Source organism: Ambystoma mexicanum, chromosome 13, assembly GCF_040938575.1.
Source record: "Ambystoma mexicanum isolate Mex_15411 chromosome 13, UKY_AmexF1_1, whole genome shotgun sequence".
In the NCBI taxonomy this organism is placed as follows: Eukaryota; Metazoa; Chordata; class Amphibia; order Caudata; family Ambystomatidae; genus Ambystoma; species Ambystoma mexicanum.
In genome coordinates, this window is record NC_090938.1 from 87869127 (window position 1) to 87891057 (window position 21931).

General features: G+C 42.3%; 1 protein-coding gene across 1 annotated transcript in view; it reads left to right on the top strand.

Moving 5' to 3' along the window:
- LOC138520914 (cytochrome P450 2G1-like) overlaps nucleotides 1–3678 on the top strand; it is a 79612-nt gene extending 75934 nt beyond the window's left edge. Inside the window, exon 9 of the mRNA XM_069633341.1 lies at nucleotides 3141–3678. Coding sequence (XP_069489442.1) covers nucleotides 3141–3328 — 188 coding nt within the window. The 3' untranslated portion in view covers nucleotides 3329–3678. The remainder of the gene's footprint in view (nucleotides 1–3140) is intronic.
- The last annotated feature ends 18253 nt before the right edge of the window (nucleotides 3679–21931 follow it).

Consider the following 21931-nt stretch of genomic DNA (forward strand, 5'->3'; position numbering starts at 1 on the left):
CTTCCCTTGCCCTCCAGCACTTGAGCCATCTTCAAACTCACTGCAGCTACCCCATTGATCAACTTGAAAATCATGTCCCCCAACTGCATAGGGAAGCCTTTGCAAACCTTTGCCATGATGGCGAAAACACCCTTCTGATTAATTCACAACACGGAGACCCATGATACACAGAGCAATCCCAACTCATCTATTTCACATCTTTTACTAAATTCGAAAAACACTTCCCATACACGTATACCATTATGTGTGCATTTTATACCTATTATGATCTTCTATCAGGAGTGCAATTCATACAGCTAAACTCCATGTGCACATATTGATCGCCTACTTTACCTGAGTGTGGAGGGGCCCTCCGTGTGACAATGTTGCATGGTTATGTGTCTGAGCACATGCAAATCTACAAATGTATCGCTTCTACACAAAATAACACAAAGGGTCTTATCACGAGTTGGGCGCTAACCCCGGCAGTATTTCTGCTGGGGCTATTAGCCCTACCGCTATTAGTGCCGAATCACGGGTTTGGCGGAACGGTAAGTCCCTATTCCTCACTGGGCCCATTCGGAAATTTCCCATTCCCCATTGGGCCCAATGGGGAATGTTCGGCGCTATTACTGCCGGCGGTATTACCGCTGGCGATAATAGCACAAAAAATCAGCAAAATCATGTCGGATTTGCCCCCAGCTCAGAGCCCCGACTAAGGAACTTATTTGTATTGTCTACCGAAAATCCACCAAGCCCATTATTTGCCAGACACTTAAATTCAGCAGTAATAGCGTTACCGCCGTATTTAAGGGTTACTGCCAAACTTGTGATGAGGCCCAAAGTAACCTAAATTTGACACTTATCCCATTTAACATAGATATTGGAATATGTGTAGCAATTTGTGAAAGTGAGAGACATGACTATGATGACGTGTCCGCCACCCCTCAGTGGTATGGGGCGCGAAGTTCGAACTTTTCTAATTTCCCAACATTTGCCATTTATTTCTGCTAAGTGAATTAGATATCCTACGCCATGGTGGAAGCCAGTGATTTTATTGCAGAGTATTCACTGCACATACACATTTTCCTGTGCAGAATATTCAGCGATAAAAAAACGCATAGGGGTTCATTTTTGAGTCCCTGCAGAATTCAGCACCAGAGACCTGTACACTTGCGCTTTGGTGTACAAAGGTCCCTGCTGCTGAATGTTGGTCATTTGCATGGCAGAGTGTTAAAGCACAGGGCAAAAGGTGGCGTACAGGCATGTGTGCTTCCTTTGACCTGCACTTTTGCACTCCGCCGTGCAAATGAAATACATTTTGCCTGCCATGTGTGCATGGCAGGCAGCATTTACAGCCGATCCCTATGGAGTCCGCCTGCTTTTTTGCTGTTTCAACTATCCAGCATGCGCCATAGGGACCCCCAGAATGTTTTGCCTGCATGAAAATGCTGGAATATTTGTATGGTGGAGAGGAAGTGAAGGGAGCGTCGGAAACGCAAGTTGTGTTCCGCTACTACTCTCTGCCATAAAAATGCAAGAAATTAGGGTGTAACGTAAGCAAAATGCTTAACATTTTTTACTCAAGGCTTTTATGCATTTTGCTGAAATTGTGCCCCATTGAAATTACAACCCTGCATATAAAATATACAAATAGTTGGTTTGGGAAGGGAATTCTGAGTTAACAGAGGTGGTTTGGGGTTGCGGTTAACGGGGATACGGGGAACTCCCCCCATATTTTGCCTTTAAAAAAAGCAAAAAAACAACTGTACAAAAATTGATGGTAAAAAACGGACAGTGCGAGCACATCCGATCTGAGAGGTGCTGGGAGCCACCAAGTAAAGCTATATTCTTTATTTTACTGAAGGCCACTAACACATTTCCTCATGAAACAAGACAGGAACAAGGGCATCCTTTCCGTTACCCAAGTGCTCTATCTCTTCAGGTTGTTCTCCTTTAGTATGCCCTGTATTCCAGCTACATCCCAAGTACCGTGGTCACCATTCTGAAGGACCTGCAAAATACCTTATGCAGAAACATCCCACCTTGTCTTCTGCAAAGCTATCAAAACACTGTTATTTCCCGAAACTTGGCAGCTGTTTAGCGAAAGTACTTAATATGCCATGTAATGTATCTTATGTCAATACTAATTGTAAGTAATGCTTATACATGCAACGCTTAATGTACGCTCCATGTAACTAAGCTGTTTTCTCCTGTGACAGCATCTCGATGCCCTCGGGCTGTTTGTGTGCTTTACATTTTTTTTTATAAATAAAAACTGTAATGCACAGCCTTGACTATTCCTGTCATGCATAGCATGCCAACAACACATGTTCCATGCTGCAGAAGGCTGCACTACAAAAGAAGCCGGGTCACATATGGCCACAAGTACCGAATGTGACTCAGTAGAAAAGGTTACTCAGTTATAAGTTAAGTTTGTTTTTCCACTGCGCCCACATTCGGTAATTGTGTCCATATGTGACTCTGATCCATTCTCTACTCCAGGCAAGTGGCATCTGTGGCCACACCAAAACACTACATATTATTTCAAAGAAACTGGCAGGTTAAGATTGTTTGAAGAAAAAAAAAACTGCAATCGCGATTTTTTTCATAAAAATACAGCTGTCCAAATGTATGTGTCATGAGTATCATTTTTGTAGAGTCAACATAATTGTGTACTCTTCTGCAGCCTAAAATAGTTGAAACTATTCTCCCTCTACATTCTCCGAATAACCACATGTCCTCCCTGGGATTGTGGTGGAAAGGAAACCTTTGATGGAATTCAATGGATGTCTGTTTCCCTCTGAAACATTTCAATGATTATCAATTAGTGTGGCATCAACATCACAATATCCTACCCTATTTTTTCTTGGTGCTGGTGCTCTTGGCAGATGCACTGCCTCCACTCATGTCTTCTTTAAAGATGTTTTTTACTGAAATTTAAGGTCAATCTAATTAAACATTCAATGCAGCACAATTATACCTTAACCCACACTCCTCCCACATAAAACAGTCGCCAATAAAGAGTGCTAACCCTAATGTCTCCATCTAAGAAATCCCTTTTAACACAATTCTACATACGCAAACAAATGACGCTCTGTTAGAGCTCAGATGGCTGTAGTATACATAGACATTAACCTTGTTGCCTTTTCTTGTTCTAGGAAAGCGGGGTTGCGTGGGAGAAGGTATGGCACGGATGGAGATCTTTATATACGTCACGTCTATTCTGCAGAGATTCAAGCTAACATTTCCTGGGAATCCTAAAGACATTGATACCAGGCCACGTTTGAGTGGTTTTGAAAACATACCAGCAAATTACAAGCTCCAAGTAATCCCCCACGAGAGCTAGCTAATCATCTGGACATGAACAGACAAAGCTATTGCAGCCCGCGTGAGAAGCTCCAAGAAGCTCAACGAGGATAACCTGCAACCTTACCTTAACATCCCTGAACTAGCACCCCCTTTCTCCAATGATCCTAACACCCTAGCAGACATTTACAAGGATATTCTCACTAAAGCCATTAATGAAATAGCACCACTTGAATGCAAAAAACAAAAGGAATCACTGCACACCTGGTTCACTGAGGAACTTCAGTCATTGTGCTCTTGTAAAAGAGTAGCACTAAAAAATTGGCAAACCAATCCAAGTGACAGTGCCAAAAATATGCCAAAAAAAATATTAGCATTCTCCGTTTTAAAACTTCCTATGTAAAATTTTGAGCTATTCAAGCTCAAAATTCGCAAAAGCAAGCACATGGGCGCATCCATTTTGTGAAATGGATGCCCCGCCTGTGCTGGCTTTTGCTTTTGCGGCACTAATGAAGGAAAAGCCAGCCAGCTGTAGTAAACAAAAGCTACTGCTGGGTGGCTTTCCCTTCATTAGTGCTGTAGGCGGAGGACGGGGACCGGAGACCAGAGCAGGAAAGCTGCAGCTGAATCTCGGTAAGTGCTATTTTTTTTTTTTTTTTAAATAAGCACTAGCTGCGTTTTTTTTAATATGTTTTCCGGGCTGGAGGTGCCTGGAAAACTTAGAAATAAAACCACAGCTTTAAAAACATATTTATGTTTGCGGTCGCTGCAAACATAAATACAACGTTATTGTGTTGGAAAACGCTGCGTTTTTTCTTTCCGAGTTTCTCAGGCTCCTCCGGCTCGGAGGAGCCTGAGAAACTCGGAAAGAAAAACTGCAGCGTTTTCAAACAAAACCGCGTGTGTTTCTGCCTGCTGGGGCTATCACTTTGGGTCTCCGGTGCTCACCGGAGACCCAAAGTGAAAGCCACAGTAGGCAAAAACACAACGCGGTTATGTTTACATGCCGCGTAGTGTTTCTACCTGCAGCTGATTTCCCATTTGGGGCACTCGGGCTCCCTGTGGGGAGCCCGAGAGACCCAAATGGCAAATGCTAAATGCGGCGTTGTGTCTGCCTAAATATGCTTTCCCGTTTGAGGCTCTCGGGCTCCCCGTGGGGAGCCCGAGAACCCCAAATGGGAAAGCAGATTCAGGCAGAAAAAACGCGGTTGTTTTCCGCAATGCCGCGTTGTTTCTGCCTGAATCTGCTTTCCCGTTTGGGGCTCTCGGACTCCCCGTGGGGAGCCCGAGAACCCCAAACGGTAAAGCAGATTCAGGCAGAAACAACGCGGTTGTGTTGGAAAACGCTGCGGTTTTTCTTTCCGAGTTTCTCAGGCTCCTCCGAGGCGGAGGAGCCTGAGAAACTTGGAAAGAAAAACTGCAGCGTTTTCCAACACAATAACATTGTATTTATGTTTGAGGTCACTTCAAAAGCGACCGCAAACATAAATACAACGTTTTTAAAGCTGCGGTTTTATTTCTAAGTTTTCCGGGCTCCTCCAGCCCGGAAAACTTAGAAAAAAAAACGCAGCTAGTGCTTATTTTTTTAAAAAAAAATAAATAGCACTTACCAAGATTCAGCTGCAGCTTTCCTGCTCTGGTCTGCAGTCCCCGTCCTCCGCCTACAGCACTAATGAAGGGAAAGCAACTCAGCGGTAGCTTTTGTTTACTACAGCTGGCTGGCTTTTCCTTCATTAGTGCCGCAAAAGCAAAAGCCAGCACAGGAGGGGCTCCATTTCACAAAATGGATGCGCCCATGTGCTTGCTTTTGCGAATTTTGAGCTTGAATTGCTCAAAATTTTACATAGGAAGTTTTAAAACAGAGAATGCTAATATTTTTTTTTATGTTGCCTATCTATTTTTTAAATAAAAATTTTACTAGACCATCCCTTTAATCTCCCACCAATACAAAGCAGCCATCACCATAGCCAAAGCAAACGCTTTTAACACATGCATCTCCAATGCTAAATCACGCTCAAAGGAAATGTTCACCATTTTCAGTGAGCTCATCTCCCACCGAATACACCAGATGAAATAGTCAAAGATGAAGCCTGGTGTGCTAGTATTCAATCTGCTATGTTACACAAAATCAATCTCCTCCAAAAGAAAGTCCAGGACCGCTGCAAAGCCCTACCGCCGTACAGGGGGACCACACCAACCAACTCAACTCTTGCCTCAACCAACTCCACCAAACCCGTCTTCTCCTTCAGTGGCATCACTGAGTTAGACGCTATGAACCTACTCAAAAACCTCAAACCCTCCCCATGCAAAGGGGACATATGCCCACCTAAACTCATCAAGGACTCCGCAGAACTATTGCACCACTCTTTACGGCATTCATTAATGCCTCCTTCAGAACAGACATTATCCCAGCCAGCCTCAAAGAGGCTTGGGTCCGCCCCCTCCTAAAAAAGCCTACTCTCGAACCTCTACAACCAAATAACTACAGACATATAACCACTCTGCCTTTCTTCCTTAATTTATTGGACAAAGCCGCACGTAGCCAGATCCAACACTTCCTGGAAACCCACTCTATCTTAGGGACTAGGCAATCGGGATTCCGGAAAGGACGCTGCACCGAAACAGCTCTGGTGGATCTTAAGAACCAGATCACCTAAATTCTGGACGAAGGCAAGCCAGCCCTTTTGCTACTCTTAGATCTCTCGGCCGCCTTCGATTTGGTTGACCACAAGACTCTCACATCTCACCTTACACATTCAGCCAACTTCTCCAAAGAAACAGCTCTCTGGGTCACCTCTTTCTTCGAAGGAAAAGCAATGAAAGTTTCCTCGTACATAGCAAATGCTACACCCACCACCACACACTGTGGAGTCCCAGAGGGATCTTGCACAGCACCTACATTATACACCTTGTTCACTAAGCCTCTCTTCGACAAGCTTGACTCTCTTGGTATCGCGTATATGAACTACACTGACGATACACAGGTACTCCTACCTCTCTCCGGCTCATACCACAAAGACGCAGAGGCGCTTCATACAATTTATTCCACGATCCAGGCCTGGATGGCGGTCACTGGCCTCTGCTTCAATGGGGATAAGACAGAAATAATGATATTAGGTCAAAAGAATACCCTAGTCAAACTTGACAAACTCTACACCAACTTTACCATTGACAACTCCATTATCCCCATGTCCACAGCTGTCAAGACACTGGGGGTCTACTTAGACTCCACTCTATCCATGACTAGATAGGTTAGTGCTATCACATCCTCATCTGCACACACCACCAAGCTCATAAACACCATAAAACCATAGTTATCCAAACCTAATTGCCTATAAATAGCTAGAGCAACCATTGGAGACAAACTAGACTATTGCAATGCCTTACTAGCAGGCACATCTGCAAAAAACCTAAACAGGCAACAAGTCACGCAGAACAATGCTCTTCGGGCCGCCTTAAGCATCTCAAAAAGGGAGCATATCTCTCAGGCCAGACAATCCGCTCAATGGCTCCCAGTAAAAGAGCGTATCACCTTCAAAATCCTCAACCTCACACACAAATGCCTCACTCTCTCTGCACCATCATACCTATCTGAGACAATCACCAAATCCTCCTCCACACGTCCCACCAGGACACAATACACGAACCAACTCCACATCCCACAATCAATAGAGCCAAAGTCGGGGGCCTTGGTTTCCCATACATTGCTGCCAAATCTTGGAAAGCATTACCCACAGACATCAGAGCAGAAAACCCGCTCTCTGCCTTTTCCCAGAAAACTCAAAACCACACTCTTTGCCTGTAAAATGTAACTATCATTATCATTCACTGTAAATTATCTGTACAATATTACTTGTCTGTAATTGTATGTATGTTCATTTTTATGTAACTAAGCTATGTCTGCAATAAGCGCCACGGTGCCCTCGGGCTGTTGCGTGCTTTACAAATCCGAATAAAATGAAAATAAAAATAAAGAAAGCAGGGATGTCATTTATTGGTGACCAGGGGTCGCACCTGCAACCCTTGAGGTCTCCCTTGCTACCCCTGTGGTCTTTCCTGCTACCCATAAACCCCCCAACCTCCCAAAAAAAAATATTTTCATTAAATTGAGGCTTTGGTCAGAAGCATTTGGCTCTTTGTTTCTGGAGTGACTGGTTTCTGATAGCTATAGCCATTAGCACAGCTCAGTGGGTTGAGCGCTCGCTGCTGCAATGTGTGTGTTTGATCTGCTGGTTGCAGGTTCAACTTCAAGCAAGGTCAGCTCAGTTTTTCAACCTGCTGAGGTTGATAAATGAGTACCAACACAGCTTGGGTAATATTGTATGTATATTTGTTCTTCATGAAGCGCTTAAGCGTAAGTGCTATTTAATAACACATCATTATCGTTTAGCCTTGGACACCTGATTGCATTGACAGTCATTTGGTAATATGGGCCTATACGCGCTGATATTAATGATGCATATGGTGATCCATTCGTGTATAAATGTATATCCCTTTACAGTGATATCATATCCATATTGTTCCTAGTGTACTTACAAATAATGCTATATGATGCCACTTCCTGTTTTGTCAAGTGGTAAAAGGTCGTGTTCTATCGTTTCCCGAGATGTCACTTGGGGAGGGGGGGTCAAGTGGCATCACTTCCGGTGATGTCATCAGAGGTCGAGGGTCATGTGATGTCACTTCCGCTAGCCCTGGCATTTTGGTGAAATTACATCCCTGAAAGAAAGCAACATTTTATTCTAAGAGTTAGTCATTTACTGCAAACTTAAGGTGTAATGTATTGCAGTGTGAGGTCTTATGCTCCTCATTGTCTTTTTAAAGTCTTCTTCATATTGCTGTTTGAATTGTGTGATATTCAACTACATGGTGAAGTCATTCTGCACGACTAGGGGCTGAAGCACCGTAAGGCGAAAACAAGGGCCGTTCACGGGAACCGCAGTAACGGAGCCCAAACATCGAGACACTAATTAGAATCAAACGCAGAGCAAAATGCACTGTGATTCTGTAAAAAAGTTCAGAATAGGAAATCCATGTATACATTTAAAAGCCATTAGCCGCTGCTAATGACGTCATCTAACATATCGGGTTACCAGAAGGTTTTCAATTGTTAACGCGAGAGCTAAAAAGACCGAATTAATGTAAATGAGGAAATCATTTTAAACACTGCAGCTACCTGCAAAAACGCTACGGAGACAGACTGGGGCAAGTAAATGCAATCTTGATCATTGAGCCAAGAGAGAGAGGAATTAGAGAAAAATGGTAATTCGGCCCTGAATAAAGAAAGCTGTTTTTTTTACTACAGCCTATAGAACATACAAAAGAAAAAATGAATATGTGGGACAGTGAAGATGCCGTGTAGTGCACACCCCTGATGCATTTCCTGTAAAAAATAAATGAAAAGCGATAGTAGGAATGAAAAAATGTTGCGTTGAGAAGTATAAATAAGTACAAAAGTGCAAGGATAAATGCAGCTGAAACAGAGCAGTTTTAACAACTAGGTACATTTATATTTATATCTGATTAAGAGATTGCGGATTGCGGTTTTTAATAAGAAGTTATTTATATTTGATTAAGAGATTGCGGTTTTTAATAAGAAGTTGAGATAAAATTGATTGTTAATGCACTACGAAGCAACAATTCACGTAATCCCAGAAACCTGGCAATGAAATGATGTGTATTCATGTATAAATGGGTTGTGCAATAACTAATAAAGGATATATTTGTAATTTTGAATTATGTGTAGTGACAACCAATTCATGGACGGCTTTATAGAGATGAAATACATAACACAATGTTATCTCTTTTAATCAAAAAAGAGGTCTGTCCAAAATTCTGCTGATCAAGTGCATACCAAAAACGACATAGGACCAAGCAAACACATTTTGTGTATTAAAAATCCCTGAAAGAAAAGAACATTTTATTCTAAGAGTCATTTACAGCAGTCTTAATGTGCAATGTATTGCAGTGTGAGGTCTTGTGCTCTTCCTTGTCTTTTTAAAGTCCTCTTCATTTTGCTGCTTGAATTGTTTGATATTCAACTATATGGTGCAAGCCATTCTGCACGACTTGAGACTGAAGGGCAATGCTCTTAGGTTGGAGTCCATCCCTCCATGTGCTCAGCTAAACACTCTCTTCATTCATCCGTTTTCTGCTCCCACCACCCCATAATGTTGAAGGCGCTTTGTATCCATTTCACAAAGTCCAGGAACTGCAGATGTAATTTACAGGAGACGTATTTCACCCCAACATGTAGACATACGGGCAGAACATACATACCCAGAAATCCACGTATCACATGTGTGTAACATACGCATTTGTGAAATGGCCAGTTCATCGTAGTAGCAATCCCTTGTCAATTAAACCTGAATTTGTGATCCTGTCTGTGCCTATGGTTGCCTACATAACCATTGAGTATATTCTCAACAATTTCACTTAAGTCATGACGGCTTTTGATTTTGATTTTCCTCTGCCTAGAAATAACGTTGCATCACTACCAGCTTTGTCAGTATCATTGCCCAACACATGGTACCAAATGTTTCTTACTTTACATGCTTTTATCCACTGTACTTCTGTAGGAGTTCTTACAATTGGTGTTGCCTGTTCTGACATCGAAAAGCAGAACTTGTATGGTTAAAATGTTGTCTAGGCAGACACAAGTTCTCTTTCTCTTGTAAAGTATTTGTTCAGCATGTATAATTGCATGTATGTAGGTATGTATAATTATTTTAGGTTCCAGAAAGATCATGTACATAACTTCATGGGGCAGCAAACCATCTCACAGAATATATTTTATGCAGTGATGGAAGCATCTTGAACATGAAACGCCATGCGACGAGCCGGTGATGCATGTGGGCTAGTCGAAACAGGATCACAGGAGCAAGGGTTTGATTCTGAGGCCGGTTGGTGAAAGGTGCTATTGAACCACTACTAGAAGAGCTATGAGTTTGCTTGTGTGGCCACAATGTTATGGAGGTAAAATCTAAATGGCACACGCCTTGTGAGCCCGAAATTGGTTCCAGAGGAGACGGCAGCCTGCAGACAGTAGATCACTGTGAGGAACCTAAGACGCAGCCATTTTCAGCTCCACCGTCTTCTTACCCCATTTCCATCAGGAGTGATGTTGATGTCCCCTGTTGCCAATGCATGGTGCAGTGGTCCTGCCTCAGATACCAACATAAGAAGGAGTTGGTCCACTCCCGGGAGTGCAGAGATATATGCCCCCTCCACTCTTGTGTGAGTGGAGGCTGAAGATGAATGTGGCTCTGTATGGCAGCCTGATCCTATTGATCTGCCTTTTGCTCCACAGACTAGTGTACAACCTGCTCTTCTGAACTGCTTGGATAATTTATTAAGCCTGGAAGTTGGCATAGAGTTACGCACCTGCTCCATTACTCATGACTTCTACTGATCTGTTGGGCGTTGGTCCGATATTTGTTCAGCCATCATACAGTAAGCCGTATTAGTTGTGCTCCATGGTTACAGCTAACATTATTCACAGGGTTCTTCCCTACATTTTCTTTCCTTACTGGAAGATGGAGAAAAATTGTGATGGAAAACACACTCATATTCGAGGGATCTCATCCAAAGTGGGGAATAGTGATCTGGCGAGCTGTGTGTATGAGATTTTTGTGGAAATCCTTAACGACAACGAGAAGGTTGATCTTACATTGAACAGAACACACATAGATTATTCCAAACACCAGCAACAACACAAAATTGAAACCAATGTCATTACTTGGCTGCACTCCTTTTCTGGGACAGAATTGATAATGGATGAGATACAAGGCATGCTACATATTTCCTTTTGCTACATCAATCTAAGATCATTTAAACACCTTGCAAATTGTACTACATATTTAAAAGGGACATCAGATTGAAGCCAATGTGGTTATGAGACAGGAAAATAACTAATCACCGGGGTTTCCCATTTCGCCTTTTATTTATTTATAAAGGTCAAAGACACCCCTCCACCCCCACCTCCCACATCATAGATGAAATGATTCTGGGTATCGTCGTGTGTCTGGTGGATCATCAGTGGTCTTGAAAAAAGGCCCGATTCAAGGAAGAGGCAGCTTCAGGCTAGAAAACGCTCATCTGCTGGAAGAAAAAAGATCATATGTTTCAGCAGAAGACAGAATATTTAAGGATTCACCTTCTTGTGTTTTATACTTTCATATCGTCTACTTTGAATTCTGTTTGGAACCCATAACTCACAAGATTGGTCATTCGTTTACTGTCAGTTTGATGTGTCGGCCTGCAAATAGGTTCTTTTCTTTACTCCAATTGGGGCTGGCTTCTAGTTCTTCATCAACCTTGAACTCCCTACAGCATATGGGGAGAACTACCTCTCCATAAAATTTCCATTCACTGGGAATCCACAAGAAATTGTTCTTTCCAACACGTATGTTCTATATTTCTTTGAATGATATTGTCATACGTGCAAGATTATTAGAAAACTGTGGTTTCATTTATTGTGCCTGTTTTTCTTTAGATACGGCAGTAACCATGCCCAGAATTTCAAGTCTGGCATTTCTTGAAGGATTTGTTTTCTTAGCACTGGGAAACGGGTTGTTTTCTTTGGGCTGTGAAATATGCATAGAGCTTCTAGCACCGAATAGCATCCACCCAAACTAGAGTATCTGTGAATGCCCAGGGCCTTACCTCCCCTTATAAGAGTCATGTTGATCAACGCCTCCAGAATCCTAAAACCGACATAGCCTTTCATCAGGATATGCGTTAGAAAAATGTGACCATCATAGGCTGAAGTCTTACACTTTCCCAGTTCAATTCTTTGTATCCTCAATGGGTAGCTATTCTCATTTCTAAATATTTGTGACTGACAGCTAGGGTAGTATTTAGAGATCCAAAGGGCTGTGCACTCGGGGTTGCCTGATATGCTAGAGAAGATATATTTTCTGTGTTTACTTTTACATGAATCTTTGATCAGCACTCGCTCTACCCATTAGGCCTTGGGGAGTGCCTTACAAGGTTGAACGGTTCAAAAGGTTGGATGTAAAATCGAAGTAACAAAAAGTTGACAGGATAGGACAGAAGGATTATTATAGAAAATAGTATCAGAGGAGGTTGGGGGGGGGGTATTTGTGGTGAAACCGGTATGTTTTGAGGCTCATTACGAAAGTGGTTATGGTGGGTATAGTGTGGGTGGGAAGTGGTAGGAGGTTCCATTTTATAGTATTTCCAATTTATGGTCCCAACGAACTGCAAACACCCCTTCACACAGACATTTTTTTGTAATGAAAGGGTTGGACCCTGCGATGCCTGCGCTGATAATAAGGAAGATGAAGTTGTTCTAGTTTTTCATCTACAAAAATTAAGTAATGATTTAGGTAGGTCAGCCAACACGTGTTTCTTCCCATCAGGGTCTTTCCACTATCCAGAGACCAGACGAGAAGAACAGCAGCCGAAAGCACAGCAGCCCACAGTGGGCCATCTTGTATAGGATCGCCATGCACAGATACCGGTGGCTGGCCTCAAAACACTCTACTGAGCCAAGGAACTGGCTCCACTTTGCCAACAGGATTGTCCCACCAGCAAACCAGTCCATCAACCATGGGCAGTCAAGAATCAATGTAGCCTTGAGAAAGACCCTGACGGGTCGAAACACGTGTCGGCTGAGCTACCTTAATCACTAATTAAATCCCATATATATAAAAACTACAAAAACATCATCTTCCTTATTATCAGCGCAAGCATTATGGGGTCCAACCTTTTCATACTAAAACAAGAGCTGTGGGCAACACCTATCTATCCAATAAACGTGCTGCTAATCCAAATTTTAAAACCTAAGACAAACCATATAGCTAAAGACACAGTGCCTCGCATGTTGATTCAGCATCTAGTGCCCACTTTCACATAGTCAAATTTTTCTAATGGTCGCTGCCATTTGGGAATGCAAACTCAAGGTTGCTGCTCAAGGAATGCTGTATTCTACCCATTAAAGATAGGTGAAATGTGAACACAACACACCTGGCTTCTATTCCGCAACTTTGGTGGACGTTATTTCAGACTTATTTTCTGCTGTCACATCCCTCAGCGGAACAAGTGTGGGATGACAAAATAAATATAATGTTTTATCTCTGACCACTTTCCTGTCTCAATCATCCTAGGTTTGTGACTGCTCTGTGAGTAAAGCTCTGTTGAATGGTGAATGAATGCCTCCTTACTAACACAGTCTTTAACGGTGCACATGACTCCTTATTTTGCTGAAAATTATACCAATCAGATTTCAAAGACCACTCTTTCGGATGCTTTGAAGTCTGTGTTTAGGGGCAAAGTTCTTAGCAATACCTTAGCACATATGAAATCAACGGAAACACTACACAAAACTTTAGAAACACATATCAGCGACTTGGGAAACATTCATAAAAGTTCAGGTTCTCATTGAATCTTTTGACAACCTAAGATGTATCAGATGGATTTTCTGATACATCTGGGATATTTTGCATGGATTCTGCTTTCATTGCTCAGAACACAAATAGTATTATTATAGATAATCAATTAAGGGCAATCCTATACTGGCTTACAAACGAAAACTGTTTAGTTTCCATAATTTTATCCCAGCCTTGAGGGATCAACAGGGGGTTTTACAAACCTCCGATGAGGATATGCTGTAGTTGCTGGGCAAATATTTGAGCTCTCAATATAAAAGTCAACAGAACAATCATGCTCATCAGAACTCCGTTTTACAGAATATAGGTCTCCCGACAATCACAAAAAACACTCAGGAATCTTTGGATACCCTTATTAAAGATCCAGAGGTAACTATAATAATTAATGCTATTCTGTCAAATAAAGTTGCAGGTCTTGATGTTATTTCCACCCTGTGGTGGGTGACTCCTTGCTCTCAGTCATATTGAAAGATCCTTAATAAACCAACTATTATTACCCACTTGCTTGTTGAACTATGATACCAGAATAATTTCCAAGGTATTGGCCTTTTGCCTAGCATCCATACTCTGGTGGTTGGATTATCTTGATCAATCAGGTTACATCTCATATGACCAGTCACAGGATAATGTCAAGAGGGTAATACATAACAGCGGTATCGACCATTATCAAAGGGTTCCTTTTGCCTTTCCTCTGTCGATGGCGAGAAAACATTTGCCAGAGTAGATTGGGTTTTTCTTACTATTGTGCTTCAAGAGTTCAATTTTTGAGCTAGATTTAATAATTTCCTTACAGCCAATTACTCCTGTCCCTATACTGGGATGAAGATGAATAATCTAACAATGCCCACACATTGATATCACCAACAGCACAAGATAGAGCTGTTTTCTTTTCCCCCTGGTGATCCCTGATTAAATGTAGTCATTGGTAAAGATAAACAGGTCTAACGCAACATTCAGGGTTTGATAATATTAATTTCTCCACATAAATTGGCTCTTTAAGCCGATTATTTGAATCTCCAATATACCTAGTGAGTTATACCAACATAATATTCCCTTCCAACCTATGCTGTAAAGTTCTGTCTCAAAGTGCAAGTCTTTGGATATTATCTCGCTTGGACAAATATCTGCTTGGACGATGAAAATCTGCTTTATGCCAATTAGGCCATCCCTATTTGAATCTGAAGCTAGTTATTCAGCAATTTCAATTAAAAAGTTGTCATTTTCTTTAGCGTAATGGTAAATATAGGGTAGCTTCCGGAACCTTGGCTTTGGAGTGCCATAGTCCTGGGCTGAGGTTCAAAAGACATATTATTACTTGATCACAGCTCATAGGGCTCAATGGGAAGGGGGAAGGCAGCAATAACGGTACCGTAAATTACGGTACCGTTATTGACCCCGGTATCCCTTTGCGGGTCCCGTCCTTAACGCCTGCTAAAACCAGGCATTAAGGAAGGACCCGCAAAGGGACCTCGGAATAGGGCACAAAGGGATTACTGGCACCGGTGTCATTACCGGTGCCCGGTACCCCTTTGCGCCCGGGTCGTAATGACCCCCATTGTAACTCCTTTGAGCAAATCATTTTAAACCTATAAACTTCATTTGTGTATTTACATCATCACTTATTGAGGCTTATATGGGGCATCAGGTTAAGGGTCTTGACCAACTTGATGACACTGATTGCGCCGAGGGTCTGGACTCATAAAAAGAGGCTGGGGCAGGTTGACGTTTGTTAGTAGTGGGAGACAATATACTGTGACAGAGTTCTGATGTTAGCTGAGGGCATGCTGGGTGGGCATCATGGCGGCGTCACATTTCTGGTACATCAAGAGAATACCTTGCAGGGGCACAGGGTTACACTGGCAGTAATTTTCCAACAGCATGGGTGAGGGGGTATGAGCAGGTTTGTGGAGATGGATGACCTACATGGCCTGGCTCAAGCCGGTTCACACACGGGAGAGTGATCTCAGAGAAAGAGTGAGATGTTACATTTGTTTTTGTTGCAATTACCTCTGGCTCGAGCGTGAGAATGCAGCCGTGGAGCTTTCAGACACAGTGAGAAAAAACGTGGGAACCATGTGCGCGGTGTGCGCGGCGCTTCTGAGGGGAGAGAAGCCTTTTCGTATTATCGCAGTGAGGCCTAGTCAAAAGATGGAGTTGGGGGTGCACAAAATGGATGCCACGTGTCCTGCGCAACAGCCCCATCTACTCAAATGCCATTCCCCACCATTGGAGGCACATGGTCCAAGCTGCACTGAATGCATGGAGGGATGGGGGGGCTACCAGCCCCTCGCTCCCACACAACAGCATCATTGTTCTTCTTGCCTCTTCATGTAACCTTATAGTAGACCTTAATGGGTGAGAGAACCTCCTAAGAACAGGTACTTAAATCTGCAGTCTCTCTATTATATAATATAGGTAGGAATATAAATGTTATATAAATGGTAGGAATTCATATTGAAGCACCAGTTTATGGATAAGTGGGTACGTGATTTAAAATTGATTTAATCCTCTATTTTGGGCACAACACTTGGTTCAAGACTTCCAAAATTTAAATATTCACCCAAAAGAAAGAAAATTCCTACAAAATAATGATGCAGTGGAACATTGCTCCCAAGCGTCTCCATGAGATCTTCCCTTCGACATGGGGCAACCATTTGGAATTAGATATTGTCCAACATTGAAAATATCGCTAAAATCAACATACCTCTAAGGTGATACTATTAGGTGGTATTGACAATTCTCAGAATTACAAACTTTCATGACCTCAATCTAGAAGGGTACCATAAAATATTTTGGCTGCTTGATTGTCCATTGCCCAGAAATGGAAGTCACCAAAACGTACATCTTTTCAGTTGCGATGGTCCAAAATATGGACTGTTCGGGTAATAGACAAACGTATAACTACATTGAAGACAGATAAGTATAGGTATGTCTACACCGAGTTGCCATTATTCAAATACGTGCATAATTCCGAAGGTGTTGTAATGACAAAGGAACCCACATTTTTAACATCTTTTGAATTATTGTATTGCTGTTCGGAAACCCTGATATGTGGGTGATTTGTTACAATAAATGTGAATTTTACCTGATCACTTAGTTATATAATCTTCATGCATTTCTTCTTGCAGGTCTTCTTATTTTATTTTCGTTTGCACTATAATTGTTTTTTCATGTTTGACAGATTATATGTCAGCCCTTTCCTCAATGAAATCATTATAGAAAACAGTTTGTGACATATTCACATTTCAATACAAAAAAATGTCAGTTTGAGGGTACAGCGAGATACATGGATTGGTCTTGAAACACACAATTTTCAATTCAAGAGGCAATGCCAGGAATATAGCTAAGTTCTGCAGGTTGCACCACCCGCAGTTTAGCCCTTGGACACATCTCTTAGGGTGCACTCTTGCACAAAATGGTGTGTCAGGAGCCAGATTGCAAATAATCAGCAACATGTCCAAATCTGCTCCAAGAGAAAAGGTTTGCCACTTAGGTTTAGGGAATATCAAAGATTTATACTCTGGCGAAACTCTGGAGGTGCTTCTGCTACCTCATGCCTGATTCACAAGGCTGAAAACCAGAGTACATCTGGAGCTGCCGGGAGCATCTCAGCGATGTCCTTGAAAAAATCCATATGAATCAAATTTGCACATGAGCACCTCAAAGATGTTCCAAGCAGCTTGCGATTTGCTACAGTGAATTAATCTTGAAATTCCTTTGCATACAAAGTTAAATGATTCCTTTGTGATGTAGCTGTGGCCCTTGAGGAGCAGTGTGGAATAGCTCAGCAGTAGCTCGCATGTTCTTAGTCGTATCCTTTGTGGCAGCACTATGATGTGGTTGCCTTTCCTTAAAATACCATGGAGCTCGCAATCTGCAAGGTCACAGGTATGAGAAAATGTCGTCCCTGTATTGTAAATGATGAATAATCTGCACAATGTTGTATTTGCCTAAAATTACAATCATGCAACATATGGCATATATTTGTTTTTGGTGTTTAATATGATATTCAGTTTCGTAATAAACAGGAAACTCAGATTCTTTGCAGGGCCTGTGTCTTTGAATTCCGTATAAGGTCTTCTCTATTACCATAATATTATAACACAGCTTTTCTGTAACAGATAATGCATTCCAAATCCGATTCTTCACTGTTTATGTTGTACATAATAGACCTTGCTAGTGACGCAGCCATAAATCCATCCTAATTTGCAACAGACCTTACATTCACACCGGTCGAGTGTCCTGTGAGTGCCTGTCTCGCTTTCTGAATCTCGTTTCTGGCTCTGGCTCTTCTATATTGCTGCTGATTGGTGCATTGAACACCATACCACCTCCCCCAACCCCCGCCCCCCCATCACAAAGGGCCTCATTACGACCCTGGCGGTAAGGGGTTAACGCCAGCGTTAGCTGCGCCGACCCCTTACCGCCAATTACGAGTTCCCCTAGCGCCATGGTGCTTTTAACACCTGCTTTTAGCGGGTGTTAAAATCCATGGCGCTAAGGGACCATGGAGTTAATTACGCCACCGTAATTTACGGTGGCGTAATTAACGCCTTCCCCACTCCCATTATGCCCTATGGGGCAAAAATGGGAATGGGGAAGGGTAAATGGGGATTGGGGACTTACCGCCCCGCCAAGGTCGGAATGGGGCGGTAAGTCCGCCAACCACCATGGCGTAAACGTAGTTTACGCCATGGTGGTAAAGTCACGGCCCAGGCGGTAACTTACTGCCAGGGTCGTAATGAGGCCCAAAGTGTTTAAAAACAGGCGATAGCGTGCTTATCGTGCGTAACGTCTCACTGTCTCGCTGTCAGACTGTGGATTTGGCAGTGTGTTTAAATTCAGCTATTTGAAGCTCTGTGGAAGTGTGGAAGACTTTACTGTTTAAGCTGGCCTGTGTTTGTCTCCAACGTGTGTGAATCGGGGCAATTTGCCGACAAGAGCCTGTAAATATCAGCTGCAAAGTGCGGCTCATGTAAAACAATCGAAGTAAAGGGATTCCGGAATGTACTATTAATTCAGTCATGACTGACTCATTGCAAGCTAATAATGGAGCGACTTTAAAAAAAGCAAGACTGAAAAAATCGATGTACTGTCTTGTCATTGACTCCCAAAGACACGTGAGGGACATGTACAGGAAACTCAAATTGGTCATGTGACCACTGTTGGTGTGGGAAGGCGTGCGGAATTAAAGAATCAGCTGATACGCAGTATTCCGGTGTGTGACTGCTTTCATTTCTTAGGTCCAGCGGCAGCTTGTATAAATGCCGCAGCGGGGATCTAACACTGGCGACGAGGTGGGGAGTGAAGAGACTGCAGGGTGTGTGTAAAACCCGGAACGCGCCGGAACGGGCCGGAACGGTACCCTAACCTATAAAATGGCAGCAAAAATCACCTGAAAATGATGCAAACACACATGAAGAACATTTTGAAATGAGAAACGTGCACCAATATGCTGTCATTAACCCATTACTGCCCAAAATCTACATTTTATCACGAAAAAGTACCCGAAACGGGCCGTAACGCTAACCTAAAACATAAAGTGGCAGCGAAACTCACCTGAAAATGATGCAAACACACATGAAGAACATTTTGAAATGAGAAAGGTGCACCAATATGCTGACATTAACCCATTACTGCCCAAAATCTACATTTTATCACGAAAAAGTACACGGAACGAGCCGGAACGCTACCCTAATATATAAAACGGCAGCGAAACTCACCTGAAAATGATGCAAGCACACATGAAGAACATTTGTAAATGAGAAAGGTGCACCAATATCCTGTCATTAACCCATTACTGTCCAAAATCTACATTTTATCATGAAAAAAAGTACCCGGAACGGGCCGGAACGCTACCCTAAAATATAAAATGGCAGCGAAACTCCCCTGAAAATGATGCAAACACACATGAAGAACATTTTGAAATGAGAAAGGTGCACCAATATGCTGTTATTAACCCATTACTGCCCAAAATCTACATTTTATCACGAAAAAGTACCCGGAAAGGGCCGGAACGCTACCCTAATATATAAAACGGCAGCGAAACTCACCTGAAAAGGATGCAACCACACATGAAGAACATTTTGAAATGAGAAAGGTGCACCAATATGCTGACATTAACCCAATACTGCCCAAAATCTACATTTTATCACGAAAAAGTACACGGAACGGGCCGGAACGCTACCCTAATATATAAAATGGCAGCGAAACTCACCTGAAAATGTTGCAAGCACACATGAAGAACATTTTGAAATGAGAAAGGTGGACCAATATGCTGTCATTTACCGATTACCGCCCAAAATCTACATTTTATCACGAAAAAGTACCCGGAACGGGCCGGAACGCTACCCTAAAATATAAAATGGCAGCAAAACTCACCTGAAAATGAAGCAAACACACATGGAGAACATTTTGAAATGAGAAAGGTGCTCCAATATGCTGTCATTAACCCATTACTGCCCAAAATCTACATTTTATCACGAAAAAGTACCCGGAATGGGCCGGAACGCTACCCTAAAATATAAAATGGCAGCGAAACTCACCTGAAAATGATGCAAACACACATGGAGAACATTGTGAAATGAGAAAGGTGGACCAATATGCTGTCATTAACCCATTACTGCCCAAAATCTACATTTCATCACGAAAAAGTACCCGGAACGGGCCGGAACGCTAACCTAAAATATAAAGTGGAAGCGAAACTCACCTGAAAATGATGCAAACACACATGAAGAACATTTTGAAATGAGAAAGGTGCACCAATATGGTGTCATTAACCCATTACTGCCCAAAATCTACATTTTATCACGAAAAAGTACCCGGAACGGGCCGGAACGCTACCCTAATATATAAAACGGCAGCGAAACTCACCTGAAAATGATGCAAGCACACATGAAGAACATTTGTAAATGAGAAAGGTGCACCAATATCCTGTCATTAACCCATTACTGTCCAAAATCTACATTTTATCACGAAAAAAAGTACCGGGAACGGGCCGGAACGCTACCCTAAAATATAAAATGGCAGCGAAACTCCCCTGAAAATGATGCAAACACACATGAAGAACATTTTGAAATGAGAAAGGTGCACCAATATGCTGTCATTAACCCATTACTGCCCAAAATCTACATTTTATCACGAAAAAGTACCCGGAAAGGGCCGGAACGCTACCCTAATATATAAAACGGCAGCGAAACTCATCTGAAAAGGATGCAACCACACATGAAGAACATTTTGAAATGAGAAAGGTGCACCAATATGCTGACATTAACCCAATACTGCCCAAAATCTACATTTTATCACGAAAAAGTACACGGAACGGGCCGGAACGCTACCCTAATATATAAAATGGCAGCGAAACTCACCTGAAAATGATGCAAGCACACATGAAGAACATTTTGAAATGAGAAAGGTGGACCAATATGCTGTCATTAACCGATTACCGCCCAAAATCTACATTTTATCACGAAAAAGTACCCGGAACGGGCCGGAACGCTACCCTAAAATATAAAATGGCAGCAAAACTCACCTGAAAATGAAGCAAACACACATGGAGAACATTTTGAAATGAGAAAGGTGCTCCAATATGCTGTCATTAACCCATTACTGCCCAAAATCTACATTTTATCACGAAAAAGTACCCGGAATGGGCCGGAACGCTACCCTAAAATATAAAATGGCAGCGAAACTCACCTGAAAATGATGCAAACACACATGGAGAACATTGTGAAATGAGAAAGGTGGACCAATATGCTGTCATTAACCCATTACTGCCCAAAATCTACATTTCATCACGAAAAAGTACCCGGAACGGGCCGGAACGCTAACCTAAAATATAAAGTGGAAGCGAAACTCACCTGAAAATGATGCAAACACACATGAAGAACATTTTGAAATGAGAAAGGTGCACCAATATGGTGTCATTAACCCATTACTGCCCAAAATCTACATTTTATCACGAAAAAGTACCCGGAACGGGCCGGAACGCTACCCTAATATATAAAACGGCAGCGAAACTCACCTGAAAATGATGCAAGCACACATGAAGAACATTTTGAAATGAGAAAGGTGCACCAATATGCTGTCATTAGCCCATTACTGCCCAAATTCTACATTTTATCACGAAAAAGTACCCGGAACGGGCCGGAACACTACCCTAATATATAAAACGGCAGCGAAACTCACCTGAAAATGATGCAAGCACACATGAAGAACATTTTGAAATGAGA